We start from the raw sequence: 15661 nt of genomic DNA, 5'->3' as shown, positions 1-15661 counted from the left end.
TCACAATTACATTAAACTAATCCAGTATTTACTCATACCATGGTAATAAAAGGCATAAGAACCCCAGTCATAATTGTTGTATAAGGTTGTAATAACCCTCTAACTGATTTATCAGATAAATATCATTGACAATTATGACGTGATTGCAGTATTTAGTCATTGTAATCAAGATATTCCTCCTAAATGGACCTGGAAAACTATAGTTCTAAATCAGGGGGGGAGGGTCAAACTCATTTTTTGCCGCGGACCATATTGTAGTTGGGATTTGTTCTTGAGGGGCTGTTATAAATTTTGGGAAGCCATTAGAATGTTTCAACCCTTCCACATATTAAATATAGAGCGCACAACAAATTGATAACTAACGAGTTTTCTAATCTGAAGTCAAGAATAATGACTGTTATCGTGGTTTAAATGGCACAATTTGAAATTTTGGTTCGGACTCTGGCAAGCATCATGGCACTTGAGATGCTTGATTAGCTTTCACGGGCCGAATAAAATGATGTGGCGGGCCAGATTTGGCCCACAGGCCTTGGTTTTGACACCTGTGTTGTAAATAGTTAATACCTGTGTAATATTCTACTAATTATTGTTGGATACATTATTGATGGATCAGCATACTCATACTAATCTAGACAGACCCATAATAACAAATCAAAGGCTTACAAATGATCTGTTGCAGAACAATTTAGTTATTACTACTTAACAGCTGTATAATAACATAGTAATGACTAAAGCATGTTCAGGTAAGTGCAAGGGACTCACCTTGTCTGGGAACATAGTCAATCTTGATTTCTGAAAGAAAACGGACACTCGAGTTAGCTCGCATCCACCAAAAACAAAGCGGGTTAAACTGCCGATTTACTGGCTCACCCAGGAAGTTGAGTTTGGCCAACAGGGAGAGCGCATAGCCGTCGGGAACAAAGGTATAATCTCCCACGTCGGAGGGCTTCACGTCGCTGATCGTCAGCTTATGTGTCCTGGAGACATTGCATGGTTACCAAGGAGACCACAGTCACTGCTTGAGCGGCAATTCAGTGACGGAGCGCAGACGTTCCGCCGCTGCTTTTGCCCGGCAACAAAATCAGCCCAAATGGGTTTCACCTTGTGTGACTGATGTCGCCTTGGCGTATTTTCTATGGGGGAATTAAGCAGAAAAATTGATGAACCGTAAATTGGTGGTCGGGAGGGGGGGCGGTGAGTTCTTCGTGTGTGCTTATCTGTGTATGTGTGATTAGAGATCGACTTTCACCTTGCAATGCGACTCGGATGCTTCATAGTGAGACTCTGCTGCCTTGCAGTGCAGCTAAGGCTACTTCAAGAGCAACTGCGAGCTCCCACTCTACCCCTCTCCTCCCCCACCGCCTACTTGTGCGATTCGAGTACCTCAGATTGCTTCCAGGGCTACGCCAAGACCTTGCAGCATGACTAATATGACTCTGATTCCTTCCAGTGTCACGGCTGTACCTTGGAGTGCATCTCGCTTACGCTCCAGTGCGGCTTGGATGCTTTCCAAGGCCACGAATAATTCTTGTATTTTATAATGCAACTCAATTACCTTCCAGTGCAACTCGGTTCACATGCACTATGACTAAAACCATCTAGTAATTGGTCCTAGTTAGTTTCTGGTGGAACACCCATTTATTCAGATGTGCCTATATTACATTCCACTGCCACTTAGCTACGTTCAAGTGTGACTCTTAAATGCCAGTGGTACTCAGCTACCTTCCAGTGGACAACTGATTACTTTCCAGTGCGACTGAGTCACCTTCCAGAGTGAAAGTCGTAAAAATGAAATCCTTTCCAAGGCTTTCCAGTGCGTTTGTACCTTCCAACGTGTGTCATCTTGATGCGCTCGCTGGGTTGCACCTCCATACCGTCCTTGAACCACTTGCCCGTCACCTTTTCATCAGACACTTCACACTTGAACACGGCCTCCTCGCTGGCCTTCACCGTCAGGTCGGCGATGCTCTGCAGAACCTGCAGTTCCTTTTCTGTAAACACAACAAAAGTCCAGTGTAAATTCACCCTTGGCTAATCAAATAGTACAAACTTGGTTTTTTTTAGAGGGGGGTGGGAATCAAACTTTGGTACACAGTTTTGGGGATTTTTGAGGCGGTGCTGAAGGAATACCCCAGAGATTCAGCAGTGTAGCGAAAATGCTAAAGCCGCGACCCCGTGATCAGTTTTGGAAGTGTAAAGCAAATTACCTTAACGGATAACAGCGTGATAGATGGACACTCAGATAAATGGAGGAGTATTAATTTTGGCACTAACTAATTGATGAGCTTCCACGCTTGTCCAAATGAAAAACATCAACACGTCGCGACGGCTTAGCTAATTGAAATACCTGTCAGCAAACTTCCCCTCCTCCGACATTGACGGCCAATTAGTTAGCGACTTGCTCCCCCCCCCCCCCCCACTCGCCCCTGTCGGCTTTCACTTTGCTTTCATGGGCGAGTTGATGCATTAGGGCGAGTTGATGCATTATCTTCGTTTAGCAATGAGTAGCGTGGCACACTGTCAGCTTGATTCATACATTTGCAGAAAAGCAGTGGTAAAATACAAGTATCGTATTTTCCGGTGTATAAGGCGCGCCCAAAAGCCTTGATTTTCTTCAAAAGATGACCCTGCGCCTTATATGTGAAGTAATATTGTTCCACAACAGGTCTCGCAACGACTGTCAGCCACCACGGCTCCATTTTCTCCTGTATAAGTAGTGTGTAACCCCAGGCTCTACTGTAGTGCCTTATAATGTGGTGTGCCTTATAGTACCAATAAGCACCCAAATTTCAGTCAGGTCTCAATTTCCTGTAACGAAAAGCAAGCAGGTTGAGTCTCCAACAAATTCCAAGTACTGAAAATGCACAACCGAGACCTTGTATCCACTTTTGAGGTTCTACATACATTATATTGTACTCTATTATCTTTATTGAACCACGAAAATACATCATAATGAAAAAAGAACAAGCACATTAACACGAGAGGAAAATCAATTGGTGAGGGCTCGCTGAGTGCTCCACATTTCAGTACCAAGTCCTCAAAATGGCAACTGAATCCATGTTTAGAGCAAATAACGGAAGGCTCTCTTTGGTCAGCTCCACGCCATCTTTCATCCTAAAGACCAACAAGGTTCCATAATATTGACATACGGCGCTCGTTCGTCGTAAAGCAACAGTGTTGCTCACCATTTGACATGCGCCCCTTCCTCGGAGACCTCCACCTCGAATTCCACCTTCTCGCCCACCACCGTGTGGACGTCGTCCAGAAGTTTTGTGATGGTCACGGGTGGCTCTAAAGAACAAGCCAGTCATGTGTGCAGCTGTAAGAGAGTATTTGTAGTACAAGCGGAAAGTTCCCCAACACATGAGGGATCGCACAGATTGAAATTAGTTGACACTTTTTAACAATAGAAAGAGAAAATCCTTCAATGTATTTTTTTAATCACACAGTTGAGCTGTTGTGTTGTTCAAGCGGCCTTCATAGGATGTACGCCTCCAAACGATGACATATTCGCTCACCGGTACTGCACAAACGTGACCCCAAGCCATGAATGGCAAAGGCAAACTGTTAATTTGCTGTCACTTTATTCTTCGTGATGCTATTTGAATTGAATTTGATTTTACTGAATTATAATTTACTAGAAATGAATAAAAGTGTCAATAAATGGAATTCAGTATGCATTTTGGGTATATTTATTTTCATTTTATAATCTTGATTCATCGTATTGCTGTATTTTATTTTACATTGTGTATTTTACTTGATTATATTTAAAAATTTGCCCCTATGGATTATTTTCATTTTTTATATTTAACAGTAGTCACATTTTTACAAAGGTTATTTTTATTATTTTTATTGAGGAATTTATTGCATTCATTTGAATTTTGATTGAGTTTTTATCAACCGTATTTTCCAGTGTATAAGGCGCACCGGAGTATAAGGTGCACTCCATATGAATGGAGTATTTTCAAACTTTTTCCATATATAAGGCGCACTGGACCTTAAAGGACAACCGACGTCTCCGGACAAGTTGTGTCTATAATTTGTAAAATGGTTTCAAATGACTTCTACTGAGTGTATTTTACAAAGACTCCATCACATATAGCTATATTTTACGTTTTAAGACTCGCACTGAATATTCCGGAAGTCTTGTTTTTGAGTTGGTGACGAGTCCTCACCCTACGTCACTGAAGGAACGTCCCTGACCGAAAAAAAGTACACATTGTAGCAGTCCTTCCATCACGTCAGTGCTTGCCTGGTCTGAAAACCTTGTGTTGCGCCAGAAGAGGGTGTCCAAGCTTCATATAAGGAATTTATCAGCCTGTGGAAACGCAATACACTGTCATGTCTACAAGAGGTCGCCATTTTCTTCTGCCTCTTTTTGGGTGAGACATTTACCCCTAGTGTTGCCTCAAAATGGCACGGAATAAATTATTTAATCGATTGCAAACACATATGCTCTCCTCTTCAGAACTATTTGAATCATATTCATAACTGGATGTGTAACAAGAAGCATATTCTCCGAATTTGAAGCCATTGTTTTGATTCTCCAGCAATGCAAGACGTCTTGGCGTGACGTCACGAAATGGGTGCGGGACTTTCTAAAAATGCCCAATTCGCAGCTCAATTTTTTGCAGATTTTGGACACTTTAAGTTATTTTTATTGGTGTTTTGCATTTGAATAAAAATATCATACTGTGTGTTTTGGGTATTTTAGATGCTATAAAACGTTTTTCTGATGTCAGTTAGGAAACAAAAATGTGACGTCAGTTGTCCTTTAAAGCGCACCTTCAATGAATGTCAACAGTTTTCCAAGTATAATATATAAATATATAAAAGTTTTCCAAATATAATACACATCACATTATAAGGCGGTACAGTAGAGGCTGCAGTTATGCACTACTTCATCTACGGAGGGTAATGGTGGCTGCTGACAGTAATTGCGAGACCGGTTGTGGCTCAATATTACTTCACTTATAAGGCGCATCGGAGTATAAGGCGCAAATCTCACCATTGTGGGACGATTAAAGGCTTATTGATTCTGATTCTGTTCATCTTTTGAAAAAAATCAAGGCTTTTGGGTGCGCCTTACAGGACAACCGACACCATTTTTTGTGACCTAACTGACAAGGTTTTATAGCATCTAAAATACCCAAAACACGCAGGCTAATATTTGAGTCAAATGCAAAACACCAATAAAAATGACTTAAAGTGTCCCAAAACTACTTCAAAATGACCTCGGGATGGCAAGTTTCAGAAGGCCCCTTGTTTGTGACGTCACGCCAGGACGTCTTTCCTTGCTCGAGAATCAAAACAATGGCTTCAGATTCGGAGAACATGCTTTCTTGTTACTCATCCGGTTATGAATATAATTCTAATAGTTCTGAAGAGGAAAGCATAAATGTTTGCAATCGATTAAAGAAGCACTTCCAGATCAATTCAAGCCGTCAGGACTCCAATGTAGCGTCCTAGAAAACGCACAAGATGGCGCCCAATCTCCGTTGGAAATGGGCTGATTTGTCTGCTGGCAATTTGTGTCAACTACTATCAAACAATAGTCTTGGTGCAACACACACTTCACTATCGCGTTATTTGTGTGTTTTCCTTCTAATTTCGCCATCAACACAGATCAACACGATGTTGTCAGACCAAACAAAGTACCCAAAATGCATTGTGTTTCGCCAACTCAAAAACAAGATTGTCACCAACTCAAAAACAAGACTTCCTGAATATTCAGCGCAAGTCTTAAAACATAAAATATAGCTATATATTTGTAAAATACGCTCAGTAGAAGTTATTTGAAGTGATTTAACAAATGATGGACACAACTTGCCCGGAGGCGTCGGTTGTCCTTTAATACCTTATACATTGGAAAATGCGGTACTTGCAGTTATATTGCGATGTCAATGATTTTTTTTTTCAAATTACTTCACTCTATTTGTTTTTATTCATTCAATTTTTATTGGATGTATGTCAGACTACCACCCCCAAACCCCCACATAATTTACCATCCTGTATAGGCTGACATACCCTTTGGATTTCTGATCACAACACATCTTCTGAATGATGAATGCTATTGTACTTTGAAAGTTTGGAAAGAATTTCTAAACGGAATTTCAAAATGGCTAATTTGCCTTGTGTCATTTTCAACGGTTTGCGATGAGTTTGCGATGGCGCTTGACCAAGACAACAAGTGAGTCAGCTACCTTTGACGAAGACCTCGGTGAAACATTTGTCTTCACCCACCACGCACTCGTAGGCCGCATCGTCTGACAGGTTGCATTTGTTGATGGTGAGCGTGCGCCGATTGCCCACGCTCTCGAACACGTACCTGCCACACAAAGACCGGCGGCGCCCGTGATGTCACCGCAAACACAGAAGCGCTCGCCATGTTACCACGGTGACGCAAGACCAGTCTACATCTCATCTATATATCCATAATTATCTGCCGACAGTGCGACATTTGTTTGGAAACTAGGCTGGGTTTTAGAGCAGCCAATCAGCAAGTCAAGGGTTTGTGTCACTACTTTTCAAATGGAGTTGCTTTCATATTTTGTCTATGTGAAGACAAAATAAATTGCAATTTTTTTTAATTGCATGTACAGGATAACAAATACTTTTTTTCCGTCACATTCTGCTATTGTTACCTTTATTTATGGTTAATAAGCAACTGAATATCTGTCTACTCTGGCGAAATAGAAAAATGCTAGGAATTAAATATTAGATTAGATGAGATACAACAGCTAGGAAAATATACATGAAATATCCTCGGCTGAAAAAGGTTTTCTGTGCATTTTCATAGATTTCTACTTTAGTTTTATTTGAATGGATTTAAATCGTGTTTTATATTTTTATTTGGAATTTATGTGATTTAAATAATTTTCATTTCTTAACTTTGAATAGAAATCAAATAAAACATTTTTTGTGAATTTAATTGTCTTAAAAATAATAAGATTATTATTATTAAACACAATAATATTAACAATTAATAATAATAATAATAATAATAATAATAATAATAATAATAATAATAATAATAATACAGTTTGAGCGCAGAATTTATATTTCAAAGTAACACTTCAAGCCTCTTCATAATTTAAGATTTTGTACAATGTATAGACTTGATCATATTTAGACAGAATGAGTTCATTTGCTTTTCATTGGGACTTAATTTGCCCCCTGCCATCATTTGTCTTTACTGATTGACTCTGTGACTGAACCCAATAATAATATAATTCTAATCATCATCATCATCATCATCATCATCATCATCATCATCATCATCATGATGGCACAGCCACTGGCAGGCTCACTTGGCAGACGGTTTGATCTCCTGTCCGTTTTTGAGCCACTTGATGGGAACGTTAGGGTCGGCCACCTCCACGCTCAGCAGGATCTTGCGGCCCTTATCCACCGAGTAGGCAGGCTCGAGCTTCTTCAAGAAAGCTGCAGGCGCAACGTCTGGTTAGATTGCCGCCGGCGTGGATGCCGTCGATACCGTAACCACCTCACCGTCGGTCTTTTTGGGCTCCACCGTCTTCATTTTCTTCAACCTTTTCAGCATTCCGCGGAGGTCAGTGAGGCCATAGTCAAAAGCGATCTTCTCGTAGTCGCACGGCTTGGCTGCCTTCAGGATATCCCAAACGTCGACATCCTCGCGGGGGGCTTGCTGCTGCTGCTTCTTCTCCCTGATGCGATGAGAGAGCGCCGTGGTGGACATCCGGTCAGCCATTCGGGCAAAATAAATAAATTAACAGATAAATAAACAGATAAATAAATAAATAAATAAATAAATACCATAGATGGATAGATAAATAAATAAATAGGAAAAGACAGAGAGACAGAGAGACAGAGAGAGACAGAGACAGAGACAGAGACAGAGACACAGACAGAGACAGACAGAGACACAGACAGAGACAGACAGAGACAGACGGAGAGACAGACAGAGACAGATACAGACAGAGAGACAAACAGAGACAGAGACAGACAGAGAGACAGACAGAGAGAGACAGAGACACAGGGACAGAGACACAGACAGAGACACAGACAGAGACACAGACAGAGACAGACACAGACACAGACAGAGAGACAGACAGAGAGAGAGAGAGACACAGACAGAGAGACAGACAGAGACAGAGACAGACAGGGAGACAGACAGAGACAGAGACACAGACAGACAGAGACAGACAGAGACAGAGACAGACAGAGAGACAGACAGAGACAGATACAGACAGAGGGACAGACAGAAACAGAGAGACAGACAGAGACAGAGACAGAGAGAGAGACAGACACAGACAGAGAGACAGACAGAAACAGACAGAGACACAGACAGAGAGATAGACAGAGACAGACAGAGAGACAGACAGAGACAGAGACAGACAGAGACAAAGAGAGAGACAGACAGAGAGACAGAGAAACAGGCAGAGAGACAGAGACAGACAGACAGACAGATAGATAGATAGATAGATAGATAGATAGATAGATAGATAGATAGATAGATAGATAGATAGATAGATAGATAGATAGATACATAGATAGATAAAAATAAATACTTAAATACATAAAGATATAAATACATAAATAATGATATAAATAAATACATTATATAAATAAATACATGAATAAATACATACATAAAGACATCAAATAAATAAATACATAAAAAGATGGATGTACCTTTTTTTGAGCAGAGCGCTGAAGTCCAGGTCACCGGCATCCTCGTTTGCATCGCCACTGTGTGAGAAGAACGTTCATCATGAACCTTGGACGCACCTGTTGCTCGATATATATCTTATTCACGCCGCATTTTGGGGAACAGTGTTTCATTTTGTTTGTTTTGTATTCCAATTCCTTTTCCACCGCTCGCCACCTAGAGCAAAAACACCCCTTGCTCTACTTGCAAGATGTCAGAGTACAGCTCTTTTTTTGTTTCCGTTTCAATCATTAAAGCGTGAAGTTATTGATTAATATTTAACTGTATTCCTCATTACCTGCCCTCCTTGTGCACCCACTTCATGTTAATTGCACATTTCTTCTTCCACTCCTGGTAAATTACCGGGCTGTGCCACTTGAGAACGTAGAAAGTTTCTACCCAAGTTGATTATCTTCAATTGTTTTTAAATGTAGCATTTGTTTGACACTGGATTTTCTACTCTATCACTTTGTAAATACCAACTTGCTCTTCTTGAAAATCTACAAAAGCCATCCTCCTGAATAACTTTATGGCCCAATTTTTTTTTTGGTTATTTCATGTAAAAAAATATTCACGCTCAGCTTTGACCCTCACAGACACCCACTTGCGTGACTTGCAAAAAGGCTACTCGCAAACCGTTTGCTAGGCCTATGTGTAAAGTTAAATATTTTGTTTTCTAAAACTGTTTGTTTTACCACACCAGTGGCCTCAAAGGACACCCCCCCCCCCCCCAAAAAAAAAAAAAAACCTCAACGGCAATATAAATTCCAAGCCCCTCTTGCGCCTGCACGGATGATCGCTCCGCTCAAGGATAACATGCGCGCTTGATGGTGGTGGTATAATCCCGGAAGGAGGGCAAACCCTCCCTGGGGAGCGATAATAACCTCGTCGACGGGACACGCCAGCTCAGTGGTCGACTGAGCATGAAAACGTCAGCGCGGCCTACTGTACTTGAAGGCCTGTGGGAGCCTTAGATAACCTTCGTGCCAGGAGGAGGGCAGAGCGGGCCACTTGACTAAGCTGAGGATAGCAAGCAATTAAAACTATTTCGTCAACTTATTAGGCACATTATTAGGGTGATATTTTAGACATTGTGCTTACTAATCCGTGAGAGTTTTTTTTTCCCAGCCTGCAGCGCTCTACAGACTCGAGTTGACCCTCGGATCTGGATTTAGGCTCTCATGAACAGTTCTCACCTCAGTTTTTCAAATAATGTTTTGGGGTTGTTGTTGTATTTTTTGTTTGTTTTTTTTGCTGATTCTGTGAAACATGTTCCAAACATGGAGCATGTTCAACAAGGGCTGTTAAGAGACAATTACAAGTTAGTTTTCTTGAATTGTATTTCGTCTAACAGTTCACGAAAATAAAATCAACCCGATTCAGATACATTTTTAAATAGACTATATATCAGCTTTAAAGGACAACCGACATCTCTGGACAAGTTGTGTCCATAATTTGTAAAATGGCTTCAAATGACTTCTACTGAGCGTATTTTACAAAGATTCCACCGCATATAGCTATACTTTACGTTTTAAGACTCACGCTGAATATTCCGGAAGTCTTGTTTTTGAGTTGGTGACGAGTCCTCACCCTACGTCACTGAAGGAACGCCCGTCAGCGAGAAAAGACATACCTCACATCATCTCAATGCATTTTGCAATACTTTGTTTGGTCTGAAAACTTTGTGTTGATCCATGTTGATGGCGAAATTAGAAGGAAAACACATAAATAACGCGATGGTGAATGCTTGTGTGTGGCACCGAGCATCTATTTGATATTCACTGACAAAAATTGTAAGGAATTAATCAGCCCGTTTCCACTGAGCTTTCCACGGAGCTTTGTCGCCGTCTTCTGCCTCTTTTCGGTGCTACGTTTCCCCCCTCAAAATGACACGGAATAAATTCTTTAATCGATTGCAAACATGTATGCTTTCCTCTTCAGAACTATTTGAATCATATTCATAACTGGATGAGTGACAAGAAAGCATATTCTCCGAATCTAAAGCCATTGTTTTGATCCTAGCGCAAGGCAAGACGTCTTACCGTGACACCACAAACATGGGGGCGGGACCTTCTGAAAATGGCCACTTCTGGTTTCAAATTGAAGTACTTTTTATACACTTTAAGTCATTTATATTGGTGTTTTGCATTTGACTAAAAAATCATACTGCATGTTTTGGGTGTTTTAGATGCTATAAAACATTTTTATTGTTGTCAGTTAGAAAACAAAAAAGTGACGTCGGTTGTCCTTTAAAAGAATGAAAATTAAAAACAAACAGATCGATTATAAGTCAGTTACTAGTTTGGTCTGTAACATCTCACATGGCTACTTTAGTTTTCTAGTTTGTTTTCTTTCACATGGCTCCTTTAGTTTTCGAAAATAAAAGCAGATGTTTGCAAAGGTCTCCTTTGGATTCAACAAGTAAAATGACAGAAATCAAAGCCAATTTTGTGATGACCGCTTTTTTTTTAATTAAAGCACACCTTGTCGCAAAGTTTTTCAAAAGATGATGGCCAGTCGTCATTGCTTTTTGTTAACGGTAAGCTGTAATCAGCAATATTTTAACAGCTAAAATTATCAAAGAAGTCCAAGATGGCGCTCGAGTAGGCAGCCGTCAGCAAGTGCTCACACGAACGAGCCTTGCTTTTTTGTTTGTTGTTTTTGTGTTTTCTTTTGTCACTTTGAGTTGTTGTGCATCATGTGGGACGGATATGGATTGTTTTTCAGCATTTTTGGCCACGACATTCATCGAGGAGACTATGCTGAGCGGTTGCGCCTTTTCGGCAGCACGAATATGCCAGCACTGTTTTTAAATGGGAGGAATGTCTGTGCCATTTGACTGTTCTGGTCCGGACAGCTCTGGGGCAATTGTGCTTTTTTGCGGCTGTAATGGGCAGCATTGTCACAACCCCACTTTGTTCAGCTGAAAGGTCGATGCAGTTGGACAGTTTGCGGCTGGATGGATGTATGGCTTGAAGAGCCCGCGATAAAAAGAAATGAGCGTCAGAGCAGTGCGCCGATGCATATGTGGAACGGTCGCGGCTTGGCATCGAAGCGGATTTATGTGGGACAGGATATTTGAGACAGTTTCTTGTCGTCAATGGATGGTACATGTTTGTGTTTGCTTTTAAATCTTAGCTTATAGCAGGCTTGCAAATTTTAGGATGATGTGCTTCATCCATTGGTGAAAATGATGTTTTGATCCTCTCTTCTTTCATCTAGAACTGCTTCATAGAATAAAGAGGGTGCAGAAAGTGCTTAACATTGAATGATTGTCTATTATTTGCTATTTAGTTTGTTTTTGTTTTAACTTCAAGATGGTGCCACTAGAGTTGCTGCCTTTACAGCAGGTCCTGTATTTTGTTTTTCTACTTCTTCCTTTCCTCTTACTTTCATTACTTTGCTGCTGTGAAATGTAATTTTTTTCCACTGTGAGAATAATAAATGCTAATTCAATCCAATCAACTATATTATTATATGCAGTGAGTGCCTCAAAATTTTGACTTTGATGAATTGATCTACTTGATGAATGAATTCAATTTTCACCGTTATTGAATAACAGTATTTTTCAACACATCTAAATCAGCTTCTGAGTTCCAAATCAAACTCACGTAAGCGGCATCTTCAAGACGACTTTAACAGTGGTCATAAAGATTCTCTGAGCAGCATCAGCCACATTTAGCATCGCAGGCTAATAAATTTGACTTTCAAGCAACCTTTCGCTTTCTATAACCTCGTCCTCATCCTCCGCCTCTTCTTGGCGTTTGCGATATGAGGCATGTGTAAATGAGATCCCCGCCATCGCGTCCGGGGTTCAATATCACACTGTCTCTTCACATGCTGCGCTGCTCGTCTTCAATAAAGGTGCGCTAACGAGGATGGGGAAACGGTGTTTCATGCGGAGATTACTGATACCGGGATGCATGCGTAAGGTGGCCGCTGATTTTGTAATCTAACGCAGCTCACAGCTGAAACACTTCCCATATTGTATGTACAGTGGTGTCTCAAGACCAATGCCCAGAACGTAGTTAGGGTTTGCCTTTATGGGCCGGATCTTCCCTCCAGACCTTGATTTTCAAACCTGTGGCCAATCATGTGACATGTATGCGCATGTGCCTCAATAATCATGCTTGAACATAGTCTCATCAAAAGTACTGTCAAACCTCAGTTTTCGGACGTCTCGGTTCTCAACCAATTTGGTATTCGACTAAAAATTTTGTTTTTATTATGCCTCGGTTTACAAGCAAAAATGAGTTCTCGACCAGACTGAGCGCACCTGAATGCACCACTCGATTCCTTTCCGCTTCCTTATACGTCACTTCCTTGTGTCGTGTTTAGTTGTGACATACGCATTATCCGCGTGTAGCGTTCCATTGTGACCAGGCGTGTTGATATTGTTCAATCACGATATATTTTTTTCAAGTAGACATTGATTCCAATGATGATAATGGGCAATGTTTCAGTTTTCAATTAAATCGGTTTGAGAACAGGTTTCAAAAACCAAGGCTTGACTGAACTGAACTTGAGTATTCATTGGGACACGTTTGAAACAGATTGCCTTGTGTGAGATTTCAAGGATGTTAAACTATGAACACGGCCGAAGTGTAGCCGACAGATAAAATGACACTATATGAGGTGAACAAATGGACGCCGGGCACTCACCATCGTTTAAAGGCCTCCAAAAGGTTGTCCTGGTGCTGCTCTTCCACAGCTGAAAGCAAAACAGAAGAAAGTAGAAAAGCAAAGAGAGATTCCTTTATTTTCATGCCAATATAAGACTCTCCAAATGACATACTAAAACATGCACGCAGTTATTGTCTGACCAAGTCGGTTAAGCGGTAGAGGCGGTTGGATGAAAGGCGGCAGTAAGGCGAAGAAGTGACGCACCTTGCACGGACACCTCAAAGGTGCAGCTGTCACACTTGTCCTTGGAGGTCACTTCGCAGCGATACCCGCCCGCGTCGCCGTCCACCACTTTCACAATGCGCATTTCGTATGTGTAGATCTGGAAAGAACCACAAATAAATAAATAAATGGATGGATGGATGGATGGATGGATGGATGGATGGATGGATGGATGGATGGATGGATGGGATGGATGGATGGATGGATGGATGGATGGATGGGTAGAGATGGAGATAGGGAGGGAGGGACGGACAGACGGATAGACAGATAGATGGAAAGATGGATAGAATGAACAGAAAGAAGAAGAAAGATGAATAGATAAACAAATAATAAATAAATAATGCATCAAAAACAAAATAAATGGGTTTGTAAATAAATAAATAAATAAATAAACAGGAAATTGGTAAATGGATAAATATATAAATAGAAAAATACATAAATAATACATAAAAAATATTACATAAAATAAATAAACGGGGTTGTAAGTAAATAAATAAATACACAAATAGACACAAATAAATACACAAATAGATAAACAAATAAGTAAATAAATAAATGGAAAGAAATTGGTTTCTAAATAAATAAATGGAAAGTTGGTAAATGGATGAATTCATAAATAAATAATACATAAAAACGACTTATAATAATAATAAATAAATAAATAAATAAATAAATACTGTTTCAAGTCACATTATCGTCTTGGTCAAAATCAAGATACCAGGAGACGAAGCAACTCAGGGATGATTTGCTTTTTGTTTACCTTGGTGCTCCTGTCATAGGTCTCCTTGAACTGCAAGTGCTTGCCGGCTTTGCTGCCCAGGTCAAGCCATTTGCCCTTCAGCCACTTCATGATAGGTTTCCTCACCAAGGTGGATGCGTCCACTTTGGCCGAGAATGTCACATCCTGCCCTGCTCAAAATATAGATCGATCACTCGAAACACACTTTATTGTATACATATTACAACACATATAACACTTACAAAAATGTGCTTTGTGAGAACCTGAAACAGATTAACTGCATTTCCTTTAATTCTAAATGGGAAAGGTACCTTGATATAAGAGTCAATTAATGAATCACCCCTCAAGAAACCATTGTTTCAAGAGAAGATTTGTGGGACTAAAATGAATACATACATAATACAGTGTGTCCCTATACACTCTGTACACATGGGCAAAAATCCATATTCTTAAGAAATAACATTTTTGATATTTTATGTGACTGCAAGATTCGTGTCAACACTAACTGATAATAATATCCAATCTGCACAGTAATAAGGTTGAATCTAAAAACAGAGTGGAATACAAGACCAATGACATGAACATAAATTAATAACATTTGTGAAAAATAGGATGCCCTGATTTTTTTTAAATGATACACAACAAATTTAAGGTCATAAAAATGTACATAAAATGCTCACTAAGCTAAAAGGATACATCATAGCTAAGCGAGCGAGCTAAGGTAACTATTGGGTAGAGAAAAAATAATAATAACTAACTGTGAATCAGCTAAAGGAAAATCTTAAAAAAGATGTGTGGGAGTGTCTATTAGACAACCAAGCAAAGGGCAGGGGAGATTTTTGTGCCGACCTTTGGTGGCAATGGCGCTCTCCGGCTTCAGCGTAAACAGGCCGATCAGCTCTGCTAGCTGAGGGTCCTCACCCGGAACCACATCTGCCAAGGTGACATGTTACCATCAACATAATCAAAAATTGACTTTTACAATACTGCGTGTAACCACTTATCTTTTAGGAGTATTAGCTTGTGAATTTTTAGTAGGTGTGCGAAGAGGTTCAGAAAGCAAAATACCAAGCTTAGCAAAATCAAAATCAGTCATTTTCTTTTGTTGGTCGCCAAATATAAACAAGAAAGAGATAATGTCCAGTCAAAAACACTAAATGGAGCAAGAATTGCATTTGTTGCTCACTATGCTGCTTCAACAATGTGATCGCGTGACAATTGCTAACATGCATGTATCCACACAGATCTCCAACAACAACCATACAAAAATTACATTGTGTGTACAACGACTTATATTTTCCTTTTCCAGCAAAACAGACAAGTCCTCG

General features: G+C 40.2%; 1 protein-coding gene across 1 annotated transcript in view; it reads right to left on the bottom strand.

Annotated features, from left to right (window-relative positions):
* Positions 1 to 15661, bottom strand: part of mybpc2a (myosin binding protein Ca) — a 38270-nt gene that overhangs the window by 11034 nt on the left and 11575 nt on the right. The window contains exons 6-19 of the mRNA XM_089019341.1: positions 15183 to 15266; positions 14355 to 14503; positions 13577 to 13694; positions 13352 to 13400; positions 8674 to 8730; positions 7510 to 7685; positions 7311 to 7443; positions 6204 to 6328; positions 3186 to 3291; positions 3031 to 3114; positions 2084 to 2118; positions 1826 to 1991; positions 871 to 977; positions 763 to 792 (exon numbers count right to left, since the gene is read on the bottom strand). Coding sequence (XP_088875467.1) covers positions 763 to 792; positions 871 to 977; positions 1826 to 1991; positions 2084 to 2118; positions 3031 to 3114; positions 3186 to 3291; positions 6204 to 6328; positions 7311 to 7443; positions 7510 to 7685; positions 8674 to 8730; positions 13352 to 13400; positions 13577 to 13694; positions 14355 to 14503; positions 15183 to 15266 — 1419 coding nt within the window. The remainder of the gene's footprint in view (positions 1 to 762; positions 793 to 870; positions 978 to 1825; positions 1992 to 2083; positions 2119 to 3030; positions 3115 to 3185; positions 3292 to 6203; positions 6329 to 7310; positions 7444 to 7509; positions 7686 to 8673; positions 8731 to 13351; positions 13401 to 13576; positions 13695 to 14354; positions 14504 to 15182; positions 15267 to 15661) is intronic.

The sequence above is a fragment of the Hippocampus bargibanti genome, linkage group LG17 (genome assembly GCF_051943395.1).
Source record: "Hippocampus bargibanti isolate YZ-2025 linkage group LG17, ASM5194339v1, whole genome shotgun sequence".
Classification (NCBI taxonomy): domain Eukaryota; kingdom Metazoa; phylum Chordata; class Actinopteri; order Syngnathiformes; family Syngnathidae; genus Hippocampus; species Hippocampus bargibanti.
Note: the sequence above shows the minus strand (reverse complement) of the source record. Positions and strands in the feature narration are given on the sequence as shown.